This window comes from Pogoniulus pusillus, chromosome 16 (genome assembly GCF_015220805.1).
Source record: "Pogoniulus pusillus isolate bPogPus1 chromosome 16, bPogPus1.pri, whole genome shotgun sequence".
Taxonomy (NCBI): Eukaryota; Metazoa; Chordata; class Aves; order Piciformes; family Lybiidae; genus Pogoniulus; species Pogoniulus pusillus.
In genome coordinates, this window is record NC_087279.1 from 4,985,011 (window position 1) to 5,007,510 (window position 22,500).

General features: G+C 44.0%; 1 protein-coding gene across 2 annotated transcripts in view; it reads left to right on the forward strand.

Moving 5' to 3' along the window:
• Positions 1-20,993, forward strand: part of RYBP (RING1 and YY1 binding protein) — a 46,288-nt gene extending 25,295 nt beyond the window's left edge. For both annotated transcript variants that reach the window (XM_064156216.1, XM_064156215.1), the window contains exons 3-5: positions 15,611-15,787; positions 15,898-15,996; positions 20,470-20,993. In XM_064156216.1, coding sequence (XP_064012286.1) covers positions 15,611-15,787; positions 15,898-15,996; positions 20,470-20,722 — 529 coding nt within the window. In that variant the 3' untranslated portion in view covers positions 20,723-20,993. The remainder of the gene's footprint in view (positions 1-15,610; positions 15,788-15,897; positions 15,997-20,469) is intronic.
• Positions 20,994-22,500: the final 1,507 nt, after the last annotated feature.

Consider the following 22,500-nt stretch of genomic DNA (forward strand, 5'->3'; position numbering starts at 1 on the left):
ACCTTTACTACTTTCTTGAAGCTTAATATGACACTGGAAATAAAAAGGGGATTGTGTTCAGGCAAGCTCTGGGATAATTTGCTGCCTTTTCCTTTGCAAAAGACTTGAAGCTTCTTCCAAGTTCAGAAGGACACAGCTACCTGTTTCGAAGAGCAGCATGGAGTGGCTGTCAGGGTCGAAGTCTGCTTGTTGATTTTGGATAAAGCCGCTTGCCCTGCATGGCCCTGGCTGCCAGTGGGAGAGGAAAGAAGCTGAATAAACAGGGAAACTGTGAAATAAACAGAAACAAAACCAAACCTAGCCCTTGCCTCGGGGTGTGGGCTTCAGTTAGGGAAGCAGCTGTTTCAAAATTAGACTTTCTTTTGTTAAAAGGAGGCACATAAAAGCTTTTCTGCTTTTGTTTTTGTGCCATCATGATAATTTCCATCCATTTTTCTGTGTTACTTGATTGCTTTCAGTTTCTTCTGAGGGAACTTACTTGAAAAATGAGCAGTTGTGTAATTGCAGCATTAAGATGGTTGCTTCAAGCTTCCCTGCCTTGCTTGCTACCAAATTGTCTAGCAGAAGCAACTTGTCAGGTAGTGAACTCAAGCCCACATGGTTTTTGAGTTGCCACTTGGTCTTCAAAGACACTAAGTAGATTTTTTTGAAGTTGCAGGTCAGGCTGCAAATGCTTCTGCTGGGGCTTCAGTATGACCTTCTTGACTGGTGTTCACCGTGAGCACCAGGGCTGCTGCTGTACTGACGTCAACCCGTCTGGCTCCGTGTGTGTTGAGAGCTGGTGATGGGAATAAGTGGATTTGAAGAGCTGGTGGCAGGAGCAGGCAAAGCTGTCTCTCATGTGGGTAGCATAGACAGATGGGGAGGTCTTGTGTTGGTTTAGGATTCTGGCACTTACTACTGCAAATGACCCCAAAGATTACGAAGAGAGAAAATAACCAGCAAGTGTTTTCTGTGTGGTTTTCCTTTTGGGTTCTTGTAGGTAATTTGTGTGTGTGTAACTGCTCACAAAGCTATGGTAAGTCCAAAAGCTCTGGCTCTTTCTGCTGCCCAGTCTTGGTGCAGAGCAAGGGTACAAGCCACTTAGGAAGTGGTTGCTCAACCCAGTCCACACCGTTTTCCGCAATGCCTTTGAGTAAAAACAAGGTTCTGTTTTTAGCTTGCTTTAACTTGGAAATTCTGGAGATAAGCAATTAGCTGCACAAATCCAGGAAGAAATTAAGAGGAGGAAGCAACAGCACATAGTAGAATCTCACTGAGTCATTTCTGTAAATCTCTAGAAGCAAGTAATTTCTCTCATCTGATCACCAGTGTGGCATAGTCCTGGGGCTCAGAGGAACATTTGTTTTCTTCTGCTGTCCTCATTCTCAAGCAAACAGCTCACTGTCAGTTTCCTCACAGTTAAATGGAAATAAGCCTAACCGAGGGGTGTCTTGATAAATACACCCAGACTGAAATGCCTGGCTACTGCGATGCTGAGAGCTGGATGGGATGCTTAAACCAGAACCAAACCAAACAGAGCAGGACTGCTTAGTAATGCTTGTCCAGACTTCCCTTTAGTGGTTCTGTGTTTGCAATTGTAACATGATTAATATGTTTATTAGCAGAAAAATAGGTTTCTGGTAGGCTGACTAAAACCCTCAGTATTTAGTGTTCCAGTTTTGGTAATCTTTGTCTTTCTCTGCTCAGATCATTCACAAAAATATGCAAGCTGACATCAGGTATAAAGTAGCAGGTCTTGGTGTGTAGGGGCAGCATATGTTGCCTGAGGAGGTTGTAGAGTATGTGCCATGTGCTGTTCTTGAGCTTTCTGTTGTATTTTTTCATAGAGGAAGTGAAACTTAAGCTGTGTTTTGCATCTTCTTTTCTTCAATTTGCAAGTAAGATCTCCACTGGCTTCTGCATTTCATTCATCTACAAACCAGTTTCGCTTTCATTACACTTTTTGGTTAGGCATGATGTTAAATTTACATTTATTTGCTGTTTGCACGTTGTGTGAGGTCTGCTTTTGTAAATTCATCTTGTAAGAATTTACAGTGGGTTTTACAGGGCTGATGTATTGCCTCATGCTTGGAGTTATCTCACTCTGTCTTTTCTGTAGAAAAATGCTCAAGCCTCATTTCTTCCTGCCCTGCCTAAATGCCAGGCATAGATGCAGTTTAATAACACCCTCTTAAACTGATGGGTGACAACTAGCTTGGTCACAACTCAGAGCTAAATCAAGGGCTGGAACATCTCTCCTATGGGGACAGGCTGAGAGAGTTGGGGCTGTTCAGCCTGGAAAAGGCTCCATGGAGACCTTAGAGCAGCCTTCCAGTACTCAAATCAGGGTACAGGAGAGCTGGAGAGGGACTTTTTTACAAGGGCTGGTAGTGGTAGGACAGGAGGGAGTAAATTGAAGCTTAAGGAGGGCAGATTTAGACTGGAGGTTAGGAAGGAATTCTTTAGAGTGGAACAGGTTGCGCAGGGAGGTTGCAGGTGCCCCCTCCCCAGAGGTGTTCAGACAGGGCATTGAACAGCCTGGTCTGGTCGAGGGTGTCTCTGCCCATGACTTAGATGATCTTCAGGGTCCCTTCCAACCCAAACCATTATATGAATCTGGAATATGGGCTCAGAAGTGAACTTCCGTTGTCGTTCTATAGTTAACAGAAGGTGGGTTACGTGGAAGAAAAAAGTGACACAAGTCCAGAATCTTGCAGTGCAGCTTTTGAGACCTTGCAAGACAACAGTGAAATGAGGACAGGTGTTTTGCACAGGGAAGCCCTGTGCTGACCCTCCAGCCTTTGGTGAAAGGATCCTGCTGAGTGCTGTTGCTCTTGCCCATTTGCCTCTCAGAAGGCAGGCAGTGGCAAACATCCAGACACTCACTTCTATACCTCTTTCTCCAGCAGTGCTGGGAAGTGTGGTAGCTGGAGGTTTTGGGAGCCGCCGGCCGTTGCTATGCTGACGCCGTTGGGTCCCACTTGGTCCCGAGACTCTCCAGATGACATAGTGCATTAGGCTGACAAAGCCACACGTGTTGCAGGTCAGGCAGGCTGCCAAGTGCTCAGCCAGCGGGGAGGAAAGGCATTAGGAATCCCAATAATCCACACATCAGTCTCCGTGTGCTGCCTGGTCAGTGGAGACCGAGCGAGTGAGCTGCGGAGAGATTGTGGGTATTAAGTGGGATGGGTAATGAAAGGCTGTGCTGGCGCTGATGTGAGACTCTTTAAATGGAAAATGACTTTAAATGATGGTGCCAGGGCAGTTGGAGTGATTTGCAGCTGGCACAGGTTCACAGTAGAGCGTTCAGGGAGACTAACCACTTCTTTAGGATGAAGCACCAGAATTGTTTTGAAGAGTTAAGCAAGGGGCAAAACCCCAACAAAGAACTTCTAACTGAATTTACTTGCTTCCTCTCCTGGAGGCTTGTAGCAGGATTTTGGTTCTGTATGTTCTTGTGTATCTGTGTGTAGAAATAAATGAAAGCCATGTGAGTGTATGTAAGGCTGCAAAATAGTAGTCACCTGGACCAGTGGTAGGACACTCAAAAGTACAGCAAACTGAGGATTTTAGCTTCAAGATCACCTTATGGGAGAACTGTGTTGGAAAAAGACAATTTTGTCTGGACAAGTCATTAGCATTGTTACCTACAGGTCAGGAATTGGCTTGCAGAGGACTTGGAAATGTTTCTGTTGTTTTAATTGTTTCTGGCTTTTTGTTTCATAGGGTGGTGCTTTCTACTAATTTTGGTTATAAAGGTGGTTGAGCTTCCTTGCCCTACAACATGCTAGGCACACAGAGGTAGCTCTCACTGCTACTCCAAGTAGGAAACCTGCACTTGACTAAGTAGGTTTCTTCTAAGGCTTCCTAGTTAAGGGGAGGAGGAGCTTCCAAACTGATAATTGGAATATTGTTTTCCAGCAGATTTTGAAACCACCTGGCTCAGTTCCACGTGCCCAGGAGTAACAGTTCTGTAGGTAGAAGGCTCAGTGCTCTTGGGCTGCCTTGTTCCCATGGTGCTTGAACAGCAGCTCTCCATGGCAGTCCAGCACTTGACATCTATGTCTTTCCTGGGCAGCAGCATATGTGTGCAGGATTGACATGTATTGTGCCACCTAGGTGGAGCTGGACACCCCAGACTGTCCCTTGTTTGTCTGCGTTCAGATCTCTGTGTTCAGAGGACACAGTGTGAGGGGGGGAGGGGAAGCTCCTCTCAGTACATGATGGCCTTTTGAAATTGCACATCTGCCTGCCTCATCATCCCTCAGACTGTCTTTTGTTTCCTCTTGTGTTTAGAGAAGCAAACAGATTCATTAAACTGTTGACAGTGATCATTTCACCTCAAACTGTGCTGGGACAGAGGCACGAAGGAGTTGGATGGGTTACCCTACTGTAACCAGCGAGTACCAGCTCTCTGTGCTGCTGCCTGGTGCTGTTGGCACTGCTGGGAAGCAGCAAAGCAGTGTCCATTCCACATGACATCAGCCTTGATGTGTCTCCTCAGTTGGGTAGCTGCTGCAGGCTGTAGCTTTGTCAGTGATGCTACATTCCTGGTTGTTCAAGGACTCTTGAAATGTTGCTTTTATATGAGAGGAAATTCTGCCATTGCCTTTTTTTTTCCTTTTTAATAAAGGTTTTACTTGCTGGAAAAAATCTCTTGTGTAGATGAAGCCTGCAGTGTCTGCTCTAGCTGGATTAAAATTACTGCTTTGCTCAGGTGGCTTTTTCCTCATGACATCCTTAGAGATTTGGGGCCTATTGAGACTATTCAGCATCTGTTGTAGAAATGGTAGCTTCTAATTTTGCTTCTGTGTGAACAAAGTTGGTAAAGGATAGAGAAGTCTTTTTTCCTATGTGCACTGTTTCAGTGCCATGCAAGCACACTGAAAAGTTACTCTGATAAACCAGACCACTCCTGCATTGCCAGGGAACGCTGCAAGAGTTACTCAGAGTTCATAGAATCAGCCAGGTTGAAAGAGACCTCCAGGATCATCCAGTCCAAATGGTACTTTGGGCATTGTGTTGATAACTACTCAATTTTGGAGATGCTCAAACGTGTTAGGGAATGCTGTTACAGCTCCTCTTGCTCTAAGGAAACAAATAGAGGTTTTCCTTTGTGCTTATCCAACAGCACACTTTTAACAAGAATGCTTTTGGAAATTAATTTTATTTTAGTTTCAGTACAAACTTCTGGGGAGAGGACCAGCTTGAGAATTTAGCTGGTGTCACTTACTTGACAGGGAGTTGATTTTACCAGCATCTTCTCTTTTCTTTGCTTGTTTTCCAAGTTTGGTCTCTCTCCAACTGTGATTTTGAGTCATGAAACTTAAGTGTCTCAGAACCTGGAGACAGATGCTTCCAGATGGAACATATCAAACTGGATTAAAGAATGGTGCATAAGTGACAATTTCCATTTCTACTCAAGATTTCAGTATCTGGAATAGGAATAAATATATAAGCAGTAGTGTTAAAACACTTATATCACACCAGGTCTGATATCTCTAGTTTTCACCTGTAACTAGACTTGCTAAAACTCTTCCCTTCCTCAGATTTTCATTGCTAAAACTCTTCCCTTCCTCAGATTTTCATTGCTAAAACTCTTCCCTTCCTCAGATTTTCATTGTTTTAATCCAAAGTAGTCATGAGCAGTTGCTTGGAGGAATCCACATGTTAAATTTTCATCAGGCTCATTTATACCCTCATGCTGCCAACTGCACCTTGTTACTCACCAGGAAGTTTTGAGCTTGTTCGCTTTCCTCAGGATTATACACAGCTTAATAAACAGTCCAACAGGAAGAAGTATTTAAGTAATTGGTTCTGTTGTAAATCTGAGTGTTTTACTGTGCACATCTTGGTTGCTGCCAGCTTTATGAACTGTTTCCAGATTTTTTTTTCCTGCTAGTGAGAGCAGCTTATTTTTGTCAGGGAAGTAAAATGGCCTTCGTTTTATCATCACTGTGGTGGTGGTAGCAGGCAAGTAAATTTTGTGCTGAGATCAGTGAATTTTCCATAACCATTTTGTAAGTCCTTGTAAATCATGGCACATGGGTTATTTTGCAGGAAGGGCTGTCAGTAGATTAAAAGACCAAAAGCAGCACAACAAATGTTACTGTTTTAGTGTGCAACCTGCTGAAGTACTGATCTGAATTTCCAATGTTGGGCTAAGCTGGAGCCCTGAGTAGATCAGTGAGTGGGTCAGTAGCATGAAGAGGGTCAGTTGCACTGAGTTTGTAAGAAAGAAGTTTGTTCAGCTCAGCACTTACAACATCTGACTAAAATGATTGGTGAGCAAAAGAAATTCACATACCCAAGGAAAATGATTTGGTAAACTCAAGGCCATCATTTCAAGTTTGGACTTGGTGTGACCTCTATGGTTGCATCTCATTTTGTAAACACTTGGTTTTCTGCTACTGTAGAACTTCTTCCCTGCAAATGAGTGGGAGGCATTGCTATTTTCTGAATGCTTAGCTGTGGAGCTGGCTGCTACTCACCTTAAGCAAATGCTTAGGCAGAGGACAAAAACTCTTGACTTCTTGTTCAGCTGGAATTTAAGGTGTTTTAATTTATTACATATTGCAAATCTTATTTTCAGCAATAGGTATATTGTACTCTTAAATTCTGCCTATTTTTTTAATAGGTCATTAAAAAATCTTAGCAGGAAATTGTTTTCCTTGTTAAACAGTGGAGCAAGAAATCATCTGAAAACCTAACTCTGGCTATGTGCATTTGTCTTAGATTTTCTATATGGTCATAAATCAGAAGTAGCTTTATAATACTTGTAAGCATAAAGAAGTTGTGATCATTTGGACAGTTCTGCTGCCCCACCAAACGAGACAAACACATGTTTGAAGTATGGCAGATGTGGTGATTTGCCAGTTCTTCACTATTTCTGCATTGATTTAGAAGTGTCTTGAACTTTACGGACCTTATCTCATTCCGGTCCTTAAAAGATGTTCTTATTGTGGAAGTAATTCTAGGAGATGGTGATGTCCAGTGACAGGACAAGAAGTCTGGGTACAAACACAAATGTAGGAAGTTCCATCTAAATGTGAGGAGGAATTTCTTTGCTCTGAGTGTGGTAAAGCACTGGAACAGATGTCTCAGAGAGATGGTGGACTCTTCCTTCTCTGGAGTTATTAAGAAACCTTCTGAATGCTGTCCTGTGCAACTCTCTGCCTGCTCTAGCAGGGCAGTTGGACCAGATGATCTCCAGAGGTCCCTTCCAACCACTATCATTCTGTGAGGACACCACAGGTTGAATCCTTACTTGCAGTACACAGCTCATCTGTGCCTCTTTGCTGGTGTGTGTGCGGATCTAGTTATAGACAGATGTGTATCTAGGTGTGTATGGGGACTCATGCAGGTTGGCACCACACCATCAAGAGGGCTGCAGCCTCTGCCTGTAGCTCCAGAGACAGAGCTGAGTCTGTCAGAGAACAGTCATTTCTCATCAGAGCAGGCTTCTTCCAGGGATTTGAGCTAGGCACAGAAAGCGACTGCAGGGCGAGCATCTGCTGGGCAGCCTCAGGGCTTTCGCTGGAACTCGTTAGCTGGTGCAGATTAGATAGGAAATTATCTGCTGTTGCAGCTTAGGTGCTACAGATGAGAAAATGGGTGAGACTGCCAGCACTGCACGGGCTTTCAGACAAGCTCTTACTCTAAAAGGAGAAACAGAGCAGTATTCCTTCCAAAACTTCAGCATGACTTCTGTTCTGCCTCCTGCAGACACACAGTAGGTTAAATTTTACGGTATTAGCGGTTAAGTAAACCTCAGGCTCTCTTCCAATAACTAATACTCAGCTTTGTTATTCACCATCACTGCTATTTCTATCCACACTCTGCTGTTAAAGAAGCATGAAGAACAACTTCCATTTAACTCTTCCTTTTGCCATCTTGTGATTTCTGATTCAAGAGCAGCAAAAGGGGACAGTCATTGCCCTTGCAGGAGACCTTGTATGGATGGCTCTTTGTTCTCCAGAGTGTACAGGAGGTTTTGTTTGCTGCTTACACTACTTGATGTCACAGACCTTCCACAGAGGCATACCAGAATGAGCTGGTAGTCCAAAACATATGCACTATGCACCGTGCAACATTAAGACATCCCCTTCTGAATTACTTCTACTACAGGGTTGTGCGGTAAAGAAGGACAAACCCCCAGAGTAGTAAGGGAAACAAACCCTGTGAGACTGAGTGGAAGAGGCCCAGATTTGTGACCAATCTCATGTTCATTACTTTTTACCAGACAGCTCAGTGTGTCATTTAGCAGTTCCTGTTGAGGGGAAAAAAAACAACCACCAGAAAGAAGTTCTGTGTGAAGTCCATATACTTGCAAAAATTCACATCGGTGTTTCCACACTGCAGGGTTTCCAACAGCTTGCCAAATAGCTTCATTCTCTGGTAGCTTGGGGTTTCTTTCTTAATGGTGGCCCAGCAGGTCAAGTCCATCTCTGCAAGGATCAATGTAAGATGTTTCTTGCTTAACTTGATAGAAGGTGAATGGTCCTGATGTACTTTCACAGTTGGATTTGTGGTAGCGCCAGCAGCAGTATGTGGAGTTTCCAGTTGTTTGCTGTGCTAGAATAGATGTTTGGAGGGACTTTGTGACTATCACAGAACTTCAGAGATTGGAAGTGACCTCCAGAGATGGAGTCCAAGCCACCTGCCAAGGCAGCATCACCCAGGGTAGGCTGCACAGGAACACATCCTGGGCGAGTTTGAAAAGTCTCCACAGCAGGAGACTCCGCAGCCTCTCTGGGCAGCCTGTTCCAGGGTTCTGTCACCCTCATTGTAAAGTTTCTCTTTATGTTGAGTTGAAACCTTCTATGTTCCAGTTTGTAGCTGTTGCTCTTTGTCTTATTGCTGCTGACCACCAAAAAGATGTTGGCCCCAGCCTCTTAACAGCCACCCCTCAAATATTGTATACATTGATCAGGTCTCCTCTTAGTCTTCTCCAGGCTAAACAGGCCCAGGTTTCTCAGTCTCTTCATAGGGGAGGTGCTCAAGTTCCCCCCTGTTCAGCTTTGGGATGGCAAACTTCTGATCAAATTGCTCCCAAAACAATCTTCTGGCCTGACTTCAGACTGTTTTGTAATGGGATTATACAAAGCAAAGTATGTTAATAAAGAGCTGTAAAGGTACTGAAAAACCTATTACCCTGTGCTGCTGAAACCGTTTCAGAGGTCAATTTTGGGACTTGTAGAACTGTGTTTGTGATTTTTTTTTTTTAGCATGTTTTCACTAAAACTCTGGGAATAAAACTCTTTGGATACATTTTGATTTGTAAATAGGCCTAAAGAATTAAAAACAAGTCATGCTGAGGGTCCTGTAACAAGTAAGAATTCAGGATTCTTTTTACAAACATGACTGAAAGAGCTTCAGCTATACCCCATAGTGGCACAAAGGCAAGCAGTAGTGCTGGTCGTGTTGGGGTAAATGGAGGTGACAGCTTGCACTTCAGTTAATAACTTCTCTATTCTTAATTTGATTTAAATACAAAAGAGGAGAGAGGGGATTGTAGAAAGCAGGTGTTCACTCTCAACAGCAGGGAGCTGGCAGCTTTGAGACCACTACATAGTAGATACTGCAAGCAAGTTTGAACTTCTTCAACGTAAGGGGGTGAGAGGGGGGCTTCAAATGGTGAGAAATTAACTGATGTTTGCAAACTTCTGGTGGACAACCATGAAGTTTAAAACACTCTTCTTCTGCAATCTGAACAGCTCAAGGTTTGTTGTCATAGCCACAAATAGTTATCCCAAAGCTGACTCTCCTTTATCTCTGCACTGCGTATTCTTGGTCCTTCTAGAGAGATCAAAGACAGTGGGGCTGGGTGGTCAAGGAGGGTGTTTTTGGGAGGCTTTCTGAAGTGACCATGCACTCCTAAATGAATTTAGTTTATTTAGTGGTGAACAGTTGGTTTGTTTGTGTGAAGCTGTTATTTTCTTTCATGCTTTTCCCCAAACATTCAGCCTTAACTCTTGGAGCCTTTTAAACATGTTGCTGTGCACTTCTCTCTAAGGTAGCAAGTGCTGGTTTCTTCAGCTGAAAGATAACCCTGTCCTGCTGGCAAGGCTGTGAAAAACCCAACACCTGCAGCCCAGAAGTGGGTGTTCCTTAGATTTAACTTCTGTGTTTTTAAACATCTGTCTTCTAAATCAAAGCACAGCATTAGCACAGCAGTGTGAAGAGGAAAGCTCTGTTCCTTCAGCAGAACGTGGCTCAGTCACGTATTTCTTGCTGTTTGCCCTCCTACTTTTACTGTTTATATCGTTGCTTTGTGGCCTTGGACTGCAGGGAGAACTTCTCAGATAAATGTATACAACTTCCACACTGCTTTGCAGTTGTTCACTAAGGACAATTTGTCCATTTATCCTTCTTCTTGTTGCTAAAAAGGGCCATGTGGTTATAACAAATGAGCTGGAAAATCTGCTTGCAGGAATAAGTGCTCACCCCATCGTATTTGTGGCTTAATTTCTCCAAAGCTTTGCTTCTTCTGGGTATAAAATTCTTGTAAAGAGATGTTAATTTTTAATATGTTCATGGGTTAATTTCTAAACTTGCTCTGCAGTACCCCTCAGAAGTATGCTTATTCCATTATTGTTCTGGCACTAACTGTTTTACAAACGTGTAAATACTTTTAGTCTTGGGGTTTCTGTTTTACTTTGAGCAAAGATAGATCAATGTGTGTCTAGGATTATTAAAATAATCTGGTGCTCCACACTGCAAGGCATATGAAACACATTTTCCTCAAAGAAACAGCGAGCCACACAGAGAGCTGCTGCTATCACTGCTTCCATCAAAGCCAGAACAGCATGAAATTACCCAAATCCTCACTACTTCACGTTACATGAGGCTTTTGACTCTGAAATCCCACTCGATGCCACTTTCATTCTTCTGATAACATAGCTGTAGGAAAGTTAAGAGCAATTGTAATTAGATCCACATTGCTGGGGATTGCTGAAGTCCCTCAAGGTCTCTGTGTGTTGCTGTGGGTGTAACACCAGCCACAAGCTTCCCCAGTGTCTGCGGGAGGCAGGTGGCTTGCGTTTTCTCCAGGCAGTGGGACCAAAGAAAGCTCAGAGAGATGTAGAAATCAGGGTAACATTAGAAAATACGATGCACCTTGGACCTGGATTTCAACAGGGGTATAGGAGGATAACAACCATGTATGTTGGATGTGAGGTGGTTTGTGCTGCTCTGCTCTCAAGGTCGGTTGCAGGGTTTAAGAGTGGAGCAGCAGAATTGCTGGGTGTCAGTGCTCTGGATTTGGTCCTGAGGCAAGCTTTGTAGGGAAGTTTTGAGATCCAGAAGAAAATTGAAGCGGTGAAACGTTGCAAGATGCTTACCAGAAGCTTAAAAGTACAGGTTTGGGTTTGTTGTTTTTAATTCCAAGAGCTCAGTACTTCTTCAACGTAAGGGGGATCGGAGGGGGGCTTCAAATGGTGAGAAATTAACTGATGTGTGCAAACTGCTGATGGGATTTCTCCCGCCCCATAGAGGAAGGGAGTGGAGAGCTGCAGAGACTTTGGTCAACACCAGGCATGTTTAAGGCTTGCATTTATTCCACTTCTCTTGAGCCAAACGTCCCATGTGAGGGTATAATATTTGCAGGCATAGTATTTCTGTGCAGGTTTGTTACTAGAGGTGGTAAAGAGCATTTGTGTACGTCATTTATGATAGCTGATGGTAAAGGCCTAGGTGCAAAAAGCACACTGAAAATAGACAAATACATTTCAGCTTTTTCATGCATCAGTATTTCCTTCCTGCAGAGGTCATGAATTACTGTGCAAATACCAGTTTGATGTGAAACAATTCATTTTTACTGAACATAACTTTGAAAGCACAGTTTGGGTTAGTTCCATTGCTCTTAGTTTAGAGAGAGGACAATCCTCTTTCTGTGGGAATAAAGAGAGTAACATTCATTTCTTTGTCACATCAGTGTTGGAGCTCGATGGTTGATTCTTCACTCGGGCTGTCACTTAAGTTAGGGGGAAATTGGCCAAGCAAAGTGTAACTTCACATTCGTGTAGAAGGAAGCATACCTACTTCAGATACTTGCATTGAAGTTGTTTTCTTGTAACCATAGAATGGCTAAATTTGAAGCAAGTTTTGGATGTTGTGGTTACTTTCCTCGCTAGTGGTGACTACGGTTACGTTTTGCTGTGGTTGTAAATGCACTGTTCTACTTGCTTTGCTTGGCTCTGATGTAAAGGACTTGTAGCCATTGTGTCCTGGCTGTAGTGGCAGCATGGGGCTTACTTGAAGGATTTTATTGCTGCTATTATTACTACTATTAGTATGCCAGTTGCTTAATTTACTTGTTTTTCAACCTTCCTGAGCTTGCTGGCCAAAGGGGAACTGGAAAGCTGTTGGGTTATTTGCATTATTTAAATCTACTCTATTTGTAGAGCAGATCTTAAACATGCCTGGTGTTGACCAAAGTCTCTGCAGCTCTCCACTCCCTTCCTCTATGGGGCGGGAGAAATCCCATCAGCAGTGCTGACCTCTCTGCTTCCCACAGGTCCCTACTGCCTACTCTGCTTTTAGGTCCCTCTGCTGCCTACTCTGCTTTTAGTTTTGGGTTTGCCCTTACCAGCAGTGTGTCGGGAGGAATATATAAATGTGGTTTTGGAGAAGTTGTGCAGGTTCTGTCAGTGGCTGGCCAGAAAATGATAAAACTTAATAAATGTAGTGTGCTGTCACAGGCACAGATAAGCAGCGGAAGAGCACAGGGCGAAGTGTCTCTGCAGGAGCACTCTAAGGCTGGTCTATTTTGGATTCCAGCCTTCTCCAGGGAGCTGCAGGGTGGCTTATTTATGTAGTTCTGTTGGGTTTTTTTTTTTTTAGTTGAAGTTTGCGTTCTAAAAGTTGTGTCTTCATTCAAGCAGCACAGCTCTCCTCCAACAGCAACAGCGGCTCGGTAGCTGCGGAGGTTGTGCAGAAGGTTTGGAAGTAATAGAACCATCATAGAATCAACCAGGTTGGAAGAGACCTCCAAGATCATCCAGTCCAACCTAGCACCCAGCCCTAACCAATCAACTAGACCATGGCACAAAGTGCCTCATCCAGTCTTTTCTAGAAGACCCCCAAGGATGGTGCCTCCACCACCTCCCTGGGCAGTAATACCGCAGGCAGACACGGGCAGAGCCGTGCGAAGCAGAAAAACTTGAAGGTGCTCTCAAATTCTCCCTTTGGGATTTCCCACGAATGGCTCAGGTTTCTGACTTAGCTGGTTGTGTCAACAGCAAATAACTGTAAGCCTGGGCAGAGGTGACAGCTTCATGCAGGGAGGTTAATCGCGTCTAATCATGTAGGGAGATGGTATCAGCCCTCTCTTTGAAGTTTTCTAGACGCTTTATCTCTTCCCCCACTCTTCTCTTTTTTTTTTTTTTTGAGTAGGCAGTCACCAGGTCGCTTGACACAAGCTACTGTTGTCAACTTTTAGTGTGGTTGCATCAGTCTAAAAATCTTTTCCATGTAACCAACCTCGTTTTTCTTACGTGTTGATTCTCAGCCGTGCAGACAGAAATTGCTGTATGTGGGACTTTTAATGCAAGGATTGGAACATCTTCACTGTTCTCTGGAACAGGTAACTGCAAAACGTTTCAGCCTTATTTATGATCTGGTCCTCAGCCTTCTTTGTTCACTCAGAATTGTATAGAAATTGTAGCCTCAAGTGGAGTTAAGAGTTTCTCTGGGTGAAAAATCCAAATGCCAGCAGTGTTGAGATGAGTCAGGGGTGCTGATTGCAACCTGTTGCACAGACATAAGCTATGGTAGTGAAATGAAACATTTGGATGTATCTGGCTTCATAGTAAGAGCATCTTGGTACCATTGTGTGTGCCCAAGAGAGGCATGTACAGTGGATTTTCCTGTGACATGGAGTGTAACTTTTCTGGGTGTTCTGTTGTCTGTATGCAGTTGATATATGTGGTTTGTGTTGATATTTGTTTGGTTTTGTGTGTGTGTTTTAAACATATGAAGCCACTAACTTGCACCTTAAAGCCTCTAGATGTTTGTAGTTTAAAAACTAGGTGCAGGTACATGGCTCTGCTACACAACACCTTAGGGTTTTGTACTCCAGTTGTGACACTTGTGTGCCTCTTTCATTGACAGTCTGCTGTAGTCTGATCTACGTAGAAAATGTGAATCATATTTATGACCACTAAACGCTATAGACAAGCTTGAGCAACTGTTGCAGTTAGTATTCAGCTCATAATGGACGACTAATGGAGCTGATAACCTGGTTTTCTCCCCCTCCCCACTCTGAGCTGCATGGAAACAGGAAGCATAGATCTTCCTGGCATGTTCAAGGGACTGAATCGATCTTAAACAGTCAGAGTATAAACTGCTCTGTGATACACCAGGCCAGGAGGGAGAAGTTTCAGGTGGCTAAGTTGAAAGGACCCTGGAGTTTGTGTGAGGAATGCAGGAGAGCACAAACCCTATGAGGAGAGGCTGAGGGAGCTGAGGTTGTTTAGCCTGGAGAAGAGGAGGCTCAGGGGTGACCTCATTGCTGTCTACAACTACCTGAAGGGAGGTTGTAGCCAGGTGGGGGTTGGGCTCTTCTCCCAGACAACAAGCAATAGAACAAGGGGATGCAGTCTCAAGTTGTGCCGGGGGAGGTCTAGGCTGGATGTTAGGAGGAAGTTGTTGGCAGAGAGAGTGATTGGCATTGGAATGGGCTGCCCAGGGAGGTGGTGGAGTCACCATCCCTGGAGATGTTCAAGAAAAGACTGGATGAAGCACTTGGTGCCATGGTCTGGTTGACTGGATAGGGCTGGGTGCTAGGTTGGACTGGATGATCTTGGAGGTCTCTTCCAACCTGGTTGATTCTATGAGAGATGAAGGGACCAGTGTCTGCAAGATGTGAAGAACCTATAGTGAAGATACTGGTTACATTGGAGGCTGCCTTTTTTTTTGTGTAAATCACAATTTGGAATGGAAATAGTCTTTGAAAGCCAGTTTGCTTGTGTGTTTTGTCCGAGCACTGCTGGGCACTGAGACAATTGTGTGAGGATGGTGTGTCGGAGGCTGGCACAGCATTCCTCCGTGGAAGCCTGAATGCCCGCTTGTCTTCTGTGCTGCTGCCAGCAAGCTGCTGGCCCCTGGGACAAAGTCATCTCAGTTACCTTCTCTTGTTCTTTGTTATTTGTGTGAGATTTGCTGCTTCAGGGAACCAGGAGCTTGTTTGAAAAATTAAATTGAAAGATAGGAGGGAGGCTGATGTTTATCAGGAAACTTCTTTTTACCACACTCTCTATCCCTTCTCTTAAAATGTAGCCACAGTGCAGACATGGCTGGCAACTTCTTGAGAGCTGCTTTTTCCACTGTCCCCCCAAAACTGGCTGTGATTTCATGACAGGGATGGAAGAAAGGGAGCATTATATTTAGGAATGTTAGATGAGGCTGATAAAAAGTTGACGCACCAGCAATTGGGCAGTTTTTAAATAGTACTCCAATCTTGTTTGGTAGCAGCAGTAGTACTTGCACATTAAATAAGGACATCCATTTGAGTCTTTGGAAGTGAAACATTCTACCCTGGTTGCCAAAGTAAATCTTCATACTGCTTTTGGTGAAGTCATTTTTACTGTGTAAAATTGACTACAGACTTCTCTTTTTGTTGTTACAGAAAACCTAGAATAAACTCTCAATTGGTGGCACAACAAGTGGCCCAGCAATATGCAACCCCCCCACCTCCTAAGAAGGAGAAGAAGGAGAAAGTGGAAAAACAAGACAAAGAAAAACCTGACAAAGAGAAGGAAATTAGTCCAAGTGTCACAAAGAAGAACACTAACAAGAAGACTAAGTAAGTGTGAAGGCTGCGCTGTTGAACGTGGGGTGATTTCAGTAGCTCTGTGCATTGATTACTTGGACAGGTAAATAACATCAAGCTCTCTCTCTTCCTTCTTCTTCCAGACCAAAGTCAGATATTGTGAAAGATCCTCCTAGCGAAGCAAACAGCATACAGTCTGGGAATACTACAACAAAGAACACCGACTCAAATCACACTTCAAGGTAACTTCATACTGAACTTAAGCTCTCAGTGTCCGAGAACTGTGTTAAATAGCAGGCACCTCTTTTGAATGGACAGAGGTCAAGCAGTGTCTGACCCACAGGATCTGCCAGCCTTAGTGTGGCAAAACCATCCCTAGCTGTGAGCTTTTTTCATATGTAAGTCCACAGACTCTGTGAGTGAGAACAGGTTGAGGCACTGGAAATAATTCTTCCATTGTCCACTGTGTTCTCGTTTCTCTGCCGAAATAATCTGCGATTGGGCAGCAATGCTTCTGGCTGTGAAACACACTGGGGGGAAAAACATTAACCAGCAATTGCAGTGGCCTTTATCAAATTCTTATCAGCACTTGATAGCAGTAACAAAGGTTACTTTTTTACTTCCTTATCTGTAATTCAGCCACTGTAATTGCCAAGATAATTTCCATGTATACGAGAATTAAAAGACTGCACAAACAGATTTGCTGAAATCAACAAGAAGCACAAATGGTTGCTCTCATGTTCATCTTGAGTTTCAAACCAGTAGCTCTGGAGAGAGGTGTATTCCTACTCCAGGTTATCATAGAATGGCAGGGGCTGGAAGGGACCTCAGAAAATCTGAGTCCAAACCCCCTGTCAAAGAAGGTTCACCTGGGGCAAGTCACACAGGAATGCATCCAGGCAGGTCTTGGAAGTCTCTAGAGAACCTCCCCAGAGAGTTCCACAACCTCTCTAAGCAGCCTGCTCCAGTGCATTTACAGTAAAACCTTTTTCTATTATGTTGAGGTGGAGCTTCCTGGGTTTCAGTCTGTATCTGTTGCCCCTTGTTCCATCACAGAACACCACCGAAGAGAGATTGGCACCTTCTTGAGAGCCACCTTTCAGAGATACATAAATATTGATTAGCTACCCTCTCAGCCTGCTCTTTTCCAGACTCAACAGCCCCAGGTCTCTCACCTTTCCTCACAAGACAGATGTTCCACTCCATCATCCTTGTAGCCCCCACTGCACACTCTGTAGTATATCCCTGTATATATGTAATATAACTATAATGTGCAGGTGAGGAGCCTGGCTGGCCTCTAGGAGCAGGACAACCTTCTGAAAGCTCTGTTAGTAGCAAAACATCCATGTGCATGACCCTGATGCTGCCTCTTATGCCGATGCTCTGTGTTTGTTTTCTTTAACCAGCCTCTTGTGCTTTACTTCTTAAAACTTCAGCATCAAAGAAAAGGTTTTATGTTAATGAACAGAGAGAATTCAACTGGGCACTTTGCCTATATGGGCTCTAAGAATTGCATCTCTTTATAAGTAGTAAATCCACATGAACTACAAACAGTTGTAAAGCACATGGGAAGTCTGGTTCTTACTGCTGTTGGTGGGAATGGCTTTTAAATCTTCCTCAGTCCTCAAAGTGTCCATTCCTCATTTGATTAGAGAAATGCAGCTTCGTTGCAATGATGTTTTTTTCTTGTCCTGTTCTTTCTGAAATGATACTTACTTCAAGGCTTAGGATGCAGGAGATTTGATGTGTTTGACTAATGCCATAATGTTAAATTGACAGATTAGATCAAATAATGTTTTTTTGCTCCTTGAAGGAGTCACTCTGTCTACTGCAGAGTCTTTTAGTCCATGTCTTGTGGCAAGCTTTTGTCATTCCTAATTAATCCATAACAGTATCAGGTCTAGCTGGATATTTTTAATGGATATATCATCTTCAGTTCCTAAATGGGAACTTTTCCTGCAATTCATTGCCTTTGGGAGTACTGTCAGGAGTATTTTTAAGGGACACAAATTAACTGTTCGGATTTTTTTCATGCCCATAATTGCTTTGGGTTTGGTTTTGATGTGGTTTCTGGGTATATTTTCTTTTAAAGGTCTCTTGAATTTTAAGAAATCCTGTTTGAACTTCTTGGTTTCCATGCCTGTTTCTGACTATCTTGGTTTATTCCATGCCTTCCTGTGCACTTTCAGATTGACTGTTTTGAAGTGCATTTCTTACTTGGCCATAAAGCTTTTAAAGATGAGGCATGAGGGTGTTTAATTTTGCAATATAATGTGAAAGGGCCAATCCCTTTGCCTTCCATAGGAAGCAGAAGTTGTATGCATGTGCTGAAGACATGGTCTGCAGGTTTCCATCTGTGCTTCATCAGACCCCTAAAATCTCCTGCAGAAATAGTTGGAGGGCTCAACTTCAAAACTGACACTGATCATATGTTTGTGAGCAGGACTGTGAAGGAATCCTGCATCTCAGCCCTGCTTGCCCTCAGTCCTTCCATATTACTTAGTCATGGCATTTAAAGGTGCATGGGGAGTTTGATTGAGGGTCTTGGTGCGTGGCTTATCTCAGAGGCTGTTAGTGGGAGTCTTTCAAGGCAGAACTTAATGAAGCCTGGGTCATAACAACTCCTTCCTTGCTTCCTTTTTTCTGACTATGACTGTGAGTGCTGGCTTCTGACAGGCAATAGCGGGAGTGCGCTTTCAACCCTTCAGAAAGGTGGAGACAGTGAGGTCTGTTCCGGTAGCTGCACCAGCATTTTTTGGCAGTTTCTGAGTACAAGAGAAAACAAAATGACCCAGGCAAATTACAGGAAGAACTGGGTTTCCTAGAGGAACTCGGGGCTTAGAGAGGAAAATACGTCCACGTACTACACTTCCGGGAACACTTGCTGCTGCGCTTGCCGCCGATGCGCTGGGGACAGCCCGCGCCTGCCGAGACGCTTATCTGAAAGCCAACGGAAACCCCAAAACTTGCTGAGCTGGCTGCCCTTTCTTGTTACCTATCAACAAGGTGACATCATTTCATCTAGCCTGTGGTTACATGTTGAATTTGCCAGCTCCTGTAAGCCTGTATCTACAGCGCGTACGCGTGGGTGCCTGTCTCGCTGATGCGGGGATTTCTCGAGCGCGGCTTTGGGTTTGAAAAGGCTGCTCACCAAACCAAGGGGCTGTTGCAAGTAGGAGGTTTTACTGGCATTATCCCAGTGCAGTACTATTTTAATTGTGTTTTCTATCTGGTTTTTTTCTTTTTAAGTGGTACTTGTTAAAAATTGAATCAGATCTCCTAGGGTGGATGTGAAAATCCTATTTTGGGTTCAGTAACTTGGTTTTTGGTAAGAAGTTTGCAGAAATAGTTTGTTCTGTTATGGAAGCTGTGCATTCATCATTCATACTTCTTCCTTGGATACCACTTGGACTACTAAAGGACTTTACCCATGTTAACTCGACCACTGCAAGCCGTTGAGCAAGCATGGCAAATAAAGTTGGCTTAGTTTCCTCTCTTTCTGTCTGACTGCACCAGCCTAGTGTGATGTGGATGAGGGGGAGGAAAAGCAGATTGGTTTAAAAGCTGGAGCTTGTTCCCAAAGTAAACTAACCTTCCCTCACTCCCTTGGAATAAGGCAGTTCCCAGCAAGCTACTTTTCACTGATGTGTAAAGACACTCCTTTTTAATTTCCCTATTGGGAATATTCTGCTGCTAAAGCCTGACCCTTAATTAGGAGCAAAAGCTGTAAATTGCAGCAGTAGCAGCAGCTGACTTGGAATTTGCTGGTAGCTGGAGGAGTGTCCAAGGTTTGTTGTATCAGAGCTTTGGACCAGCCCCTTGAAATGTGCATGAATGTCAGCTTCCTAGAGTCTAGACCCTTATTAGCTACATTACTAATTGAATGATAGCACAGCATGCAAATTACTGAGATAATCCTGAGCTATAAATACCAATGTGCTCTTTCCTGGTGGTTCTGAGTTTTTAATTATGTTTTTTCCCCCTCTTCTTTTTCTTTTCCTTCCCCTAACCAAAAGCACTGGCAGCAAGAAATACCGTTGCACATTCTGGATTTTATTTACAATAGCCTCTGTTCCAGAGGGAACATTTTGAGTGTTTTTATACATAGGCTGATTTGGCATCTGATTTGTATAAGCTCAAAGCAGTTGAAAGAGAAGCCAAGTTGTCCCAGTGCCTGTGTTGTTTGCAGCTGCGGAGTTCCAATATGGGAATGAAAGAGCCGTGGTCAAACGCTTTCATGTGGTTTTGTATTGCAGAGTCACAGCCTTGTCTCATAACATCAGGGCACATGATGCGATGGGGAGATGAGATAAGAGGACTCTTTCATCTGCCCCTTGGGGAGAAGATCCTTCAGCCTGTCTGGCTCCTGTCCGCTTGGCTCTGCTCTGGTGTCCTCCTTTCTGGCCGAGTCGGAGCAGGGATAAGTCCACAGCAGAGCACCCTTTTCAGAGCTCTGTGAGACAGGTTTTTGCTCTGGGGTTGAGCATGCTGCTGCAGCCCAGGCTGTCACAGGGAGGAGAAGGTCAAACCTTTGTCCTCCACAGTGCAGCACTTAGCTGCCTCGGTTCTCCTCCCAGTTCCTGCCATCTGTGCAGGCGAGCCGAGGACAAGTCACACCGACTTTGTCGTCAAATGCTGCTCTAATAAACTTTCCCTTTCTTCTTTTATTTTTATCCCTTTTATGAATGGTTTTTTTTTTTCTCGTTTTGTTTTAGACCCAGACTGAAAAATGTGGACAGAAGTACCGCACAGCAGCTGGCAGTCACAGTGGGAAATGTCACAGTAATTATCACAGACTTTAAAGAAAAGACTCGCTCCTCTTCTACGTCGTCTTCTACAGTGACCTCCAGTGCAGGATCAGAACAACAGAATCAGAGCAGCTCTGGCTCTGAGAGCACAGACAAGGGCTCGTCCCGCTCCTCCACGCCAAAGGGGGACATGTCGGCAGTCAACGACGAATCTTTCTGAAAATTGCACATGGAGTTGTGGAAACTATGAAATCAGGGTATGAAATTCAAACACTCCACCTGCCCATGCTGTTCGAATCCTGGAGAGCCTCTTCTGAGCTTCAACACACACTTTTTTTGGGACATCGACCTCTTACTGATGCAACCAGGATAATTTCTGCTTGCCGTGGGCATCTGGCCACCGAGGAATTTCTCACCCTAACGATTACTCTTGACACTTTTATGTATTCCATTGTTTTATATGATTTTCCTAACAATCATTTATAATTGGATGTGCTCCTGAATCTACTTTTTTATAATATCTGCTGTGCACAATTTTCCATGAACATTACAACTTTTTGTTTGGGGGAGGTGGGGGGGGGAGGGAGGGAGAGGGTGGGGAGAGGGACTTTATTTATTGCATTCACAAACTCCATCCTCTTTCAACATATCCTTTTTGAGTTCAGTTCTTCTTCCAGTTATACTGTGTACTATCAGTTTTGATATAAATTATATATAAATATATATATAAATAAATATATATAAAGGGTTATTTGAAACCAATACATGGAAACGCTGGTGCTTGAAACACTGTGAAGTGAAAAACAAACAAACAAACAAAAATAATTAATAATTGAACAGTTCAAGATCTGGGACAGTCCCCTTCTGTGAAAGTACTGAAACTGAGATGGAACTGGTCTTAGGTGAAAAGAGTTCCTGAAGGTTTGAACCTGAATGGGACTCATTCTCTCTGTTGTTCCTTCCCTTCCCCTTTTCTTCCCTAAGCGATGGCTAAAACATACTGGACACACTGCTTTGATTTTGATAGCTTGGGATCTGAAAGGAGAAAAGATTGCTCCAGGTAGCTTGTGTTTCCACAGGGATAGCTCGTATTGGTGATGTGGGAGTTTGTGCCTGGCTGGAGCATCAGCAATCACAGCCAGAGTGGTGTTGGCATGCCGCGGGTTCGCGAGCCTCGCTGTCCTGCGTTAGCCAGCCCTGTGCTTAGGTTTAATGAATCTCTCCTGCCTGCAGCAGTGCCCGAGGTCATTTTGGAACTGGAGTGGTTTGCTTTGGGTTGGAGGGCAGCAGGGAGCGATCGCGGGTTGAGGGAGCAAGCTGCTGCTCCTTCCTGCCGGCAGCAAGCGGGTTGGTCGTCGTCAGCCCCCTCCCATCTGTCTCCTGCGTTCTGTTGGGGTGGCTCTTGTTGAAGACCATCCCTGTTCCAAGAGTGGTTTCTGAATGGCATCTTGTCCAGCAATGATATTGGGCCTGTCAGTACTTGGGTGCTTCTGGGTCTCCTGCCGTGAGAGCAAAAGTAGGGAAAGGCTTCCATGCTGGCAGGCGAGTGACATGTATGGCTCGTGCTCATGACCAGCATCTCCTTCGTTCTTGCTCTAAAGCTAGACTCTGATTCCTTTTCCTGGCCTCTTAGTGTTGCTTTACAGTTTACCTTCCGTGCATTATCCTGCTAAAACACTAGACAGAAGAGGTGAAACAAACTGGAGGTTTTTAAACAACCAAACAAACCCCAAACCTCTCTGGCTTTTCATCTTTATTTTGTGGCCCCAAGGGTGCTTTGTAGTAATTTTCAGGCACAGAGACCGTGGCTTCATTTAACATCAAGTGCATAAACTTTGGGTGTGAGGAAAGAGGGCCACATTCGGACAACTTGTGCCAGCTTCTTATATTGTGAATGATTTGCTTAGCGAGAGTGATTTCTCTTTGTGGAGGCAACTGATTTAAGATTTCTTTACAAGAAGAAAACACATCAGTGTGGTTTTGAGTAGCAGACGTAGG